Consider the following 10,441-nt stretch of genomic DNA (forward strand, 5'->3'; position numbering starts at 1 on the left):
GAATGAATAAACTAATAAACGGGTCTCTGTATTTTAGAGGTAAAGGAACATGATCTCTTTGGGGGAGTTCACTGTATAATGTAGTAGCAAGTGGGGAAATCAAGACTCTAAGTATTGGAGATCAGGGGGAGAGGGTGTGTTCATTCAGGGTGCTCCTAGAGAAGGCAGAGCATCTCTCTCTGACTTATGACTGGTCATCCCTCTAAATGTGTAGGGATGGATAATATCAGGGTCCTCAAAGGCACAGGAGATCTAGCCAGACACCTAGCTGAAGCAGTTCCTGCATTCATAGCTGAGTCTTGGCTGGCCAGGTGTGGTAGTTCCACTGTCCTCACTGCCACAGACCAGGTAGTTAGATCTACTGGATGTGGCCTTGGTGTGGAACAGTATGGCAAATTCCTGTTTGTGTATTTCTCCAGATGACCTTTGAGATGAGTCATGAGACCCTGTACTTGGCAGTGAAACTGGTGGATCACTACCTTATGGAGGTAGTATGCAAGAGGGACAAGCTACAACTCCTTGGTTCCACTGCATTTCTGATTGCAGCAAAATTTGAGGTGAGCCTGAGTTCATAGAGCCTGGAGAAAATTAATCAAGTTTCTATCCAAGGCATATATATATATATATTATATATATAATATATATATATAATATATGTATTTGTATGCATATATGAGTATATATGTATGTATATGTGTGTATGTATCATCTACATGTATACACACACATGCATTTACATTTGCATATATGTGCACGTGTGTGTGTGTGTGTGTGTGTTATTACATACATACACACACAAATAATATTTCCTACCTTTTTTTGTCAGTCTTTCCTAGCAGGGACGCTGGTATTGGGTGGCAATGGTGGTATATTTGTTTCCTGGCGTCCACAGGGTTCTTTCATTTTTTCTTTGAAGATGTGTGTATGTGGGCATGTGCCTAGTTAAATACATTGTTCTTTGTAAATCTTCCTTCTGATCCATAATTCTCTGCCCACCCCACACTCTTTTTTTTCTTCCACCAACTTCATCTCCACCTAGTGGAGTCTTGAACTGCATAGATAAGAAAGCAGTTCCACACCTGGGTGCTGGAGACATTTAAGAGAACATGGGTGGCCTGGTACAGATGGTAGCGAGTCTGGGTGAAAAAGTTATTTTTGAAGTAGCATTATAAGAGTAAGTAGCTGGCTTTTCTGTTCGCTTTTCTCTTCTTTTCTTTTCTAAGATTTATCCATTCACCTTAGCCCGGAGGGAGGGGCAGAGGGAGAGGGTGAATCCGAAGCAGACTCCCCGCTGAGCAGGGCTTGACCCCAGGACCTGAGATCATGACCTGAGCTGAAATCAAGAGTCAGCCACTTAACTGACTGAGCCACCCAGGTGCACCGCTGGACTTTCTTTCATAACCATCATCCATCTAATTTCTCTGATTCTTTCCTCTTCCTCAGATGCTGATTTTGTTCAACTGTGATTTTTCCATAGATAGGCTACTTGTGTGAAACCTTAGGGTTTAGAAGCAGAGAGGTAGCAACTTTTACTGAATTCAAAGAGCTTTAGAACTGTGGGTTTGTTTTTGTGCTCCCTCATTTGCTCCCTCCCTGGCTTTATTCTTCACTTGCTTCTTGCCTCCCTTCCTCCTGTACTCCCTCACTCTCTTCCTAGATCCTTACCTCCCTCCCTCATTCCACTCGTCCCTCTTTTGCTTCTTACTTGCTTTCCTTTCTTGCAGCTCTTGCTTCACTTTCCTCCTTGCTTCACTTCCACCCTTGCTCCCTAACTCCCTTCCTTTTTCCAGCCTTTCTCTCAATCCGTCCCTCATCCCTCCCTTCATTCTTCCATCCCTGCCTTGTACACTCATTCACTACCAACTGGGTTTCCTCCCTGTATCACTCCTTCCCTCCCACCTTCCTGGTTCCCTCTCTTCCCTCCTCCCACCCTTCTTCCATCCTTCCTTCTGTGTCTCCTTTCCTGCCGCCTTCCCCCTCCCACCACCCTCCCTCACTCTGGACCATTCCATCCTCTTCCCTCCCACCTTCCTTCCCTCCCTTACTCCTTTCTTCCCTTTCTTTTCCCTTCCTTTGCTCTCTTCCCTCTGTCCCATCTCTCCTCAATCTGCACCTCATTCCTTTCATGCTGCACTCCCTCCCAGTCTTTTGCTTCCCTCTTCCATCCCCTCCCTCCTCCCTTTTCTGTTTGTTCCTTCTCTCCCTTCTTCACATGCTCCTTCCCTCTCTACCTCCCACTCTTGCTCCCTGGCACCCTGACTCCCTCTAATTCTAGCTGCCTCCCACCTTCCTTCTCTCATCTCCTTCTTCCCTTGCTTCTTCTCTTTCTTCCCCCTCCCTCCCTTGCTCCTTTCCTCACTATTTCCCTCTTGGGTTCACTTCCTTCCCTACTCACTTGCTCCCTGGTTCGCTTGTTCCCCCTCACTGTCTGCTGCCTCCAAGCTCCCCCTCTTGATTGTTGCTTCTCCTCTGGAGTGTTCATTTCCTCCCACCCACTATCACTTGCTCCCTTCTATCCTCTTTTCCTCTCTCTCTCTCTCCCTGGCTCTCTCCCTCCTACACACCTTCCCTGACTCACTTCCTCCCTCTGTCCCTTCCTTCCTCTCTTGCCTCCTCCTTCCCTTTCTCCCTTCCTCTTCTCTCATTGTCTTCCTTGCTTCCTCCTTTGCTGCTTCCCTCTTTGGCTCATTTCCTTCCCTGATCACATACACACTCCCTGGTTCATTCCTTGCTCTCCTTCCCTCTCCCCCTCCCTCCTCTTTCCTCCTCCTACTTAGGGCCATCCTTGTAGCTTAGCACAAGGTACTAAGTACTAAGGTACTAAGTCCTCCATGCCTCGGCCTCAAGAGGGTTAAAAAGAAGTTAGGGGTCCCTGGCCAACAGCAGAAGGAGGAGCAGAGTACAAAGAGGCACTTCCTAGCAAATCTGGGAACCAAGAGTACCCCTGTTCTGGTTATCAGTATGAAGGGTCCCCACTATGGTTTTTGGAGAAGGGGTGTCTTCCCCTCACAGGATTGAGAAGTATAGAAAGACTTTTGCAACGGGAGGTGTGGAGATGGTTTGAGAAGAGAAGAAAGGAAGGAACCACTGGCGAGTAGGGCAAAGGAATGGAGAGTTCCTTACCCTGGTGTTGCTGCTAGGTTGTTGTGTGAACTGGCGCAATTTGCTTCCTCTTTCTGTGCCTCAGTTTCCTTGTCTGCAAAACTAAAGGGTTGGTCTAGTCTGAGATCTCAAAATAGAAAGACAGAGAAAGGTGTGGGAAGGACGCTGGGGTGGGCAGTTAGATGCAGCTGGATAAAAGATTCGGGGATCTTCCTGCTTCCTAGTCCTCTCCCCAGAACTAAGGTTCACCCTGCAGAGGGAAGAACGTGTTAAGGTGATTCCTGGTTAGGGGTTCTTCTCACCCTTGGCCTGGTCTGGATCTTCCTGGTCTAGCCCCCCAAGCATATCCTCCCCACCTCTGCAGTCCTCAGTCTCTGCTTAGGCTCTCTCTGTGCCTGTCTGCCTGTCTCTCACTGCCTGCTACCCCAGTAGGGCCACCTCCCAAACATCCTTGTTCATTTCTTAGACTGGGAAACAAAGTGCTGGCTTATTTTCCATCTCTAGCTCCACTTTTTGTGGTCTTCTTTCTTCCCTTCCCCCAGAGCGGGACTTAGATTTCCCATTCCAGGCTTTCATTCATTAGAAGAGAGATCATTGCTATGGGTTCCTGTGCCATATTATGCCACTTTGAACAGTGTAAGAATCTACCCCACAGGGCCCAATTCTCTCTCCAGCGGTGCAGTTTTGGGGCAGATCTCTCCTATGTCTCTGATTTTGTTTTTCAGATGGACCGCTCAAATCAACCAGGAGTTTACTCTCAGAGCTACCCTGAAGGTTTATGCTGGGAAATGTTATTGTGTCCTATCTTTCACTTTTTTCCCCCACTGCCTTTTATCTCAAAGCAGAGAGGAGTGGGCTCTCTTTGCTTGGTTATGACTATCTCTCTTCTCCACCCATAGGAGTCCTGCCCACCTTGTGTGGATGACTTCCTATACATCTGTGATGATATTTATCAGCGAGATGAGATGCTCACCATGGAAATCAGCATCCTGCAAACTCTCAAATTTGACATCAACATTCCCATCGCCTATCATTTCCTGCGCAGATATGCTAGGGTAAGAGGGAGGAGGCACGTCCTCATTCTCCCACTACTGGGTCGGTCTCCTCCATACCCAGAGTGGCTGCTTGAATGGTAGGAAAAGGGAAAGGCAGTGGGGGGCAGGGGAATGTCTTCTTCAATCCACCCTCCTAGATTGACCATCTTTATGAAGTGGGGGGGGAACAAAATTGAAGATTTTCATGGTGTACCTTTATGTTTTCAAGTGAAGGCAGTATAGGGGAGGGGAAGAAGAGTCTTTGATCAGGAAGGGACATGTGGGAAGTTGGGGGGAGCTGGTAAAGTTCTCTTCCTTCATCTGAGTATCGGTTATAGGGGAGGTCACTTTATAATTATTTATTGTATTCTACAAGTACATGTGTGTACTTTCTCTATGTGTGTGTTTTAGTTTATAATTTTTAAAAAAGATTCGAACAAGGAAAGGGAAATTATTTTGGAGCGTGGGATATTTCTAGGGTGGAGCCAGGTGCAGAATTATAGTTGGAGGGCCTTGGCTCTTCAAAGGATAACCTGCAAAGAAAGGGGAGGTGGGGGAGGGTCCCACAAGGACTTGATAATTTGGTTAAAAACTCTAAAGGTAGCAAATCCCACTGGCCGATTTCAGAATCCCTGCCTGGAAGGTTCTGTGATTTTGGGGGTAGGGTCTTTAGTGTGAGTCATGGTAGCAAAAGAGGTAAATTGTTCAGGCCCGAGAGCCGTTTAGGCCTGAAGTGGGGTAACTGGAGAGAGTGGGTACAGCGGGTCTTCTGCTAGGTGCTGCTTTTCTGAGTTGATTGCTGAGCCAGTCTTCTTGCTACCTTTAGTGTCTCCGTGCCAGCATGAAGACACTGACTTTGTCTCGCTTCATCTGTGAGATGACTCTGCAGGAATACGACTATGTCCAGGAGAGGGCTTCCAAGCTAGCTGCCGGCTCCTTCCTCCTGGCCCTCTATATGAAGAAGCTCGGACACTGGGTAAACACTTGCTGGGGGCACGGGTTAGAGATTTAAAAGCACAGAGTCAGCAACCTAAGTGTCCATTGGTGGATGAATGAATAAAGAAGATGTGGTGTGTATACACACACACACACACACACACAGACACACACACACACAGAGGAATGTTACTTAGCTATAAAAAAGAATAAAATCTTACCATTTGTGACAACATGGATGGACCTAGTCGATATTATACTAAGTGAAATAAGTCAGAAAAAGACAAATACTGTATTATTTCACTTATATGTGGGATCTAAAAAAACAAAACAGGGGGCACCTGGGTGGCTCAGTTGGTTAAGCATCTGCTTTCAGCTCAGGTCGTGATCCCAGGGTCCTGGGATCGAGCCCTGCAGTAAGCTTCTTGCTCAGCGGGGAGCCTGCTTCTCCATCTGCTGCTTCCCCAGCTTGTGCTCTCTCTCAGATAAATAAATAAAATCTTAAATTTAAAAAAAAACCAATATTTTCATAAATACAGAGAACAAACAAGTGAGGGGAGAGGGTGGAGGAAAGGGTGAAATAGGTGAAGGGGATTAAAAGGTACAAATTTCCAGTTACAAAATAAAGAAGTCAGGGGATGTAAAGTCCAGCATAGGGAGTATAGTCAATAACATTGTGATGACGTGTATGGTGACAGATGGTGATTACACTTATTATGGTGAGCATATTATAATGTATATGAACGTTGAATCACTATGCTATACACCTGAAACTAATGTAGTATTGTATGTCACCTATACTTCAATTAAAAGCAAGAAAACACAGGGTCAATTCAGGAGGAAGGTGTAAAGTAGGGTCATGGGAAACTCAGTGATAAAACTGCCATTTACCCATAGTTATAAATTCTTTGACATTGCAACGTGTTAGGAACCTGGCTCCTTAAAGGGTTTTTACAGCATTGGTTTTTAATTGTTTTATTTTTCTTAGTCACAGTACTCTTTATTCCAAAGAAAGCTTACTTGAAAACCCAATATTGTAAAACAGACTAATATGAAATAATTCTGGTTGCAGCAGGTGGTAGAATGGGCCCCCTTCTTACCTGACCCCATTCCACCCCTGCCCCTTGCAGTCCCCCCAGCAGGGTTGGTCCCTGCTCCCCCAAGAGAGCTCATTGGAACAGACTTTGAGAAGCACAGACCTAGAGTTGTGAAAGCAACTGTCCGTGTGTATAATGTGGGCTCAGAGGTATAGTATAGTGGTCTTCTCTGAAGAGGAAGGCCCCTAAAGCCTCCTTCCCCAGTACAAATAAAACTCACTCCTAAGCCCCTCCAACCTAGAAGTCCGGCAGCCACTACTGTTGACAAAACCTCTGTGTACTGAAAAAGACTGCTCTAAACAGTTGTGTGAACTTGGACAAGTCATACTAAAATTTCTTGGAATAGAGAAAGCATTCAGTAAATGGCAGTGAGGATGATGAAAAGGAAAAAAAATGGCTAGCATTTATTTAGTGCTTAGACAGTGATCTAAGCACTGTGTGTATTAACTCATTTAATCTTCACAAGATCAGTACTATCATCCCTACTTTATGGATAAAAAAAAAACTCCCATGTTTTGCTAATGAGAGGCAGAGTTAGTCTTTGGGGATTAGGTGTAGCGTTCCAATCGTATACCTACTATATAATCAGAATTGATGTGGTCATAGTTTTGGAACTGTGGCCCTGGAGGCCCCATGCTGTGCCAGGCTTTGATCTTTAGATCCTGGGGAAATGTGGTAGGTTCTGAGGGAACAACTGAGGGACTCAGGGCAGCAAACTGCCTGTCAACCAGTATAGAAATAGTTCCGTGTTTTAACACTTGGCATAGTTGCACCGGTGAGTATCAGCGGCAGCCCTGATCTGAACTCAGGTGGTATGGCCCCACAGTCCTATGCTATGTATACTGCTTCTATGGATAAGAAAGGCTTCACAGAGGAGGTGACTTTTGAGTTGGGTCTTGAAAGATGAGTAGGAACCTGTGAGAGAAGACATTCCAGGTAGAGGGAATGATAACTGACCAGATGTGAAGGCAATGAGAAGAGAGTGATGTATTTGGGGCAGAATAAGGCACTTCCTATAGAGAGAGCAGAGGATATATTAATAGGGAGTGGTGAGAGATGAGACCAGAATGGTAGGGTGTAGTCTGACTGAGAGACCTTTGATGCCCAGTGGAGAGACCCACTTTATATCAAGGCATTGGAAGGTTTTGAGGCAGGGGAGCGACCTATTTCTCTGTGTGTTTTGGAAACAGCACTGGTTTCTTAGTATAGAAGGCGAATTAAATGAGAGATAGTATAAAAGTGGGAACACCAATGAGTAGGCTTTCATAATAGTCAAGATGAAGCACTGGGGCTCGAACTTGTGCAGTGACAATGGGGCCATTAATCTTATTTGACACACCCAGTATAATGTGTCACCCCATGTGTTACTCTCCTGCTCAGCATGCCAATGATTGCCCTTTACCTGTGGCAGTGGTTTCTAAGCAATAGTCAGTAGAGCCCCGGGATTCCTGTAGAAGCATCTCCCGGGCAATGTAAAAGGTAAAGGGACCCAAATTGGTGGGCTTGTTAGCTCTCACCCCCAATTCCAGGTGGATATTTGGGCTTCCAGATAAGATATTTGGAAAGAAAAAAAAAGTTCAGGGAAAGTAATTTAAGACACTTTTTAGAAAACCACTGCCTTATAGAATAAACCTTCTCTTCTTTATCTGTGGAGCTCCCACTTGACTTTCAACACCTACTGCAGGTATGCCCTCCTCTACAAAGCTTTCTGTGACTCTCCTGGCCAAAGTTCACGGGTCTTGCTGCTCTGTTTCTCCAGGGTCCCATTCTCACTTCCATATAGAGCTTCCCACACATTCTGTAATTCTCTGTGTGCACGGCTGTCTCCCCCACTACAAATGCCTTAGTCATCTTTGTATTCACAGCAGCCTACACAGGCCGTGGTAATATTAATACTAGCTAGCCTTGTTTGGGAACTTACGTTATGCTAGGCTCTGTTCCGTTGTGCATTGTGTGTATTAACTCACTCCTATGATGCAGTTAGTGTAATGATCCCCATTTGGCATAGTGGGAAACCAGGGCACCAAGAAATTCATAACCGGCTCAAGTCCATGCTGTTGGTGGAGCTAAAATTTGAACCCAAGCCATTTGCCTCTGGAACCTTTGCTTTTAAACGCTCTGCTGTATCACTTCTGCCACATAATAGGCATCCTTAAAATTGAATGAGAAAATAAATGCATGGAATGATAGCTCTTAGAGCCAGAGAAGAGGAACTGCCTTAAATTCCTGTTTTCTGTTGACTTGGGATCTCAAGTTTGTTTTGAGGTTTGCCTGGCCATTGGCTCTTGACCTGAGAGTAAGTAAATTACAAAGTCAGTCATGTTCCTTAGATTCTTTCGTGGATTTCAGCTTACATGAACACCTACAATCAGGGCTAATATCCAACTGGTACATCTGGATAGCCGTACCATTAGTTTGCAGCTAGAACCTAGTCTTCTAGGAAGTACTCTATACTTATTGGTCAGTGTCTGTGCTGTATGAGTTTTTGAAATGTTTGACTATCTTCTCTGCCTATATCATGTATACAAAGTCTGGACTTGGGATAGTAGAGATAGAGGAAGGGTCTGCTTCCTGTGGTAAAAGTCAATGTTCATGTTGCTTCTTCCAGGCTCCTGCCCTGGAGTATTACAGTGGCTACAAGACCTCTGATCTTCACCCCCTGGTCAAGCAGCTGAACACCCTGCTGACATTGCGTCCTTGCAACAAGCTCAAGACTGTGCATTCCAAGTATTCTCACCAGTAAGTACCAAGCTCCAGTTGAGGATGGGTTGGTGCTCAGCCATGGGGAGGCACAGACTAGCCTCACTCAAGGAAAAAGAAAGATTCAGTACTGTTCGCCTTAACTTTCTGCTCTAGGGTTAAACCAATATAGGGAACCAAGAGTCCTATGTCCCACTTATTCCATGGACCCTGTTTGCTTTGGCTTATTTTATGCTGAGCAGACCCCTCTTCCTTTCGCAGGGTCTTCTTTGAAGTCACTAAAATCCCCCCCTTGGATGTGTTGAAGATAGAGGAGATTTTGAACTACGGCTAAGTCTGAGGCTGAGGAGCTGGCACACTGGCGGTGGCCACCAGGGCCAGGCAGCCATTAAAATAAGCTGTTATTTATTCTGTCTTTGAATTTGTCTTTTGATCATTTTTCTTTGTTTTTTACTCTTTTGTTTGTCTTTTCTCAAATTGATAGTGTTGTAAATACTTAACTTCTTATGAAAGAAATTATAGTATTTGATTAGAAATTTAATAAAAAATTAATGTTTGTTGTTAAAAGGGCTCACGTCCCCTTTTATTGCTCAGGACCCCCATGCATAGCCCAGTTTTTCCCTGTGCCTCAAGGATCTAAGTTATCCAGTTTCCTTTTCTAGTTGGAGACTTTCTCTTCATGGGAAGAAGAATTGATTTATGGTGTATATTGAAGGGTGAGTCTGCACAAGGAGGATCCTTGAGGGGTTGGTGCCCAGTTCAAAGAGAGCCCTACCAGACAGACAAGCCTTAGTGTTCAGATCTGGGGCAGCTGGGAGTGTGGACCAATATGCTTTGGTCCCTATTTCAGGTTGCTTGCTTTCTTTGTTTCTTCCTGGGTGACAAAAAGATGGGGAATTAGGATTTTAACCCCTATATAGCCCTACTTTCATAGTTAAGCAGCTTTCTAGAGTCTCAATTTGAAAAGCTGCTTGGAGTGGCATGCCAGAATCTCTTTTGGACCTTCTGTCAAGAGGAGAAATTTCCACCTGTGAAATCAGTGAGATGTCCCATGAATGCAGGCATCAACCATTTGCCCAGGTTCATTCATAAAGCCTTAAGGAGGTTCTACTCTCTCTCTCCCTATCCTACCTTTGGGGTGATGGGTACTGGTACAGCTATCTTAGTTGTTACCAGAGGAGCTGAATCTACTCTGTGCCAGTTGATGAAGAGCCACTGCCTCAATCCTGCCTTTGAGACCTCCACGACCTCCCCACAATCTAGCAACTGCAGTAAGTAATGTCTGTCGCAGCAGGAGACCTCTAGGATTCTATGCTAGTTCTGGGACTGGCAGCTGTTGTGATTGGTCTGCGCTCATTGGTAACTACTCGTCAAATGTTTTGAACATTAGTCCTGAGGGTGGAAATGTGGAGGGGACAATCGATGGAGAACTCTTGGGGAAAATACCTCCCCAGTTCTGGCCCCAGTTTCCCCATGCTAGTCTGGTCACATCACCTGTTATGGTTGGGGACAGGAGGGAGAGAACTCTGAGCCCTTAGATGTCTTAGTGCTTTCTTTCTCTCTGTGTCAGTT

General features: G+C 45.3%; 1 protein-coding gene across 3 annotated transcripts in view; it reads left to right on the forward strand.

Moving 5' to 3' along the window:
• The window catches only part of CCNB3 (cyclin B3), a 61,975-nt gene extending 52,539 nt beyond the window's left edge, over window positions 1-9,436 (forward strand). For all 3 annotated transcript variants that reach the window (XM_044389408.3, XM_026513436.3, XM_057311530.1), the window contains exons 8-12: window positions 420-557; window positions 4,002-4,157; window positions 4,963-5,112; window positions 8,778-8,908; window positions 9,131-9,436. In XM_044389408.3, coding sequence (XP_044245343.2) covers window positions 420-557; window positions 4,002-4,157; window positions 4,963-5,112; window positions 8,778-8,908; window positions 9,131-9,203 — 648 coding nt within the window. In that variant the 3' untranslated portion in view covers window positions 9,204-9,436. The remainder of the gene's footprint in view (window positions 1-419; window positions 558-4,001; window positions 4,158-4,962; window positions 5,113-8,777; window positions 8,909-9,130) is intronic.
• Window positions 9,437-10,441: the final 1,005 nt, after the last annotated feature.

This window comes from Ursus arctos, chromosome X, assembly GCF_023065955.2.
Source record: "Ursus arctos isolate Adak ecotype North America chromosome X, UrsArc2.0, whole genome shotgun sequence".
Classification (NCBI taxonomy): domain Eukaryota; kingdom Metazoa; phylum Chordata; class Mammalia; order Carnivora; family Ursidae; genus Ursus; species Ursus arctos.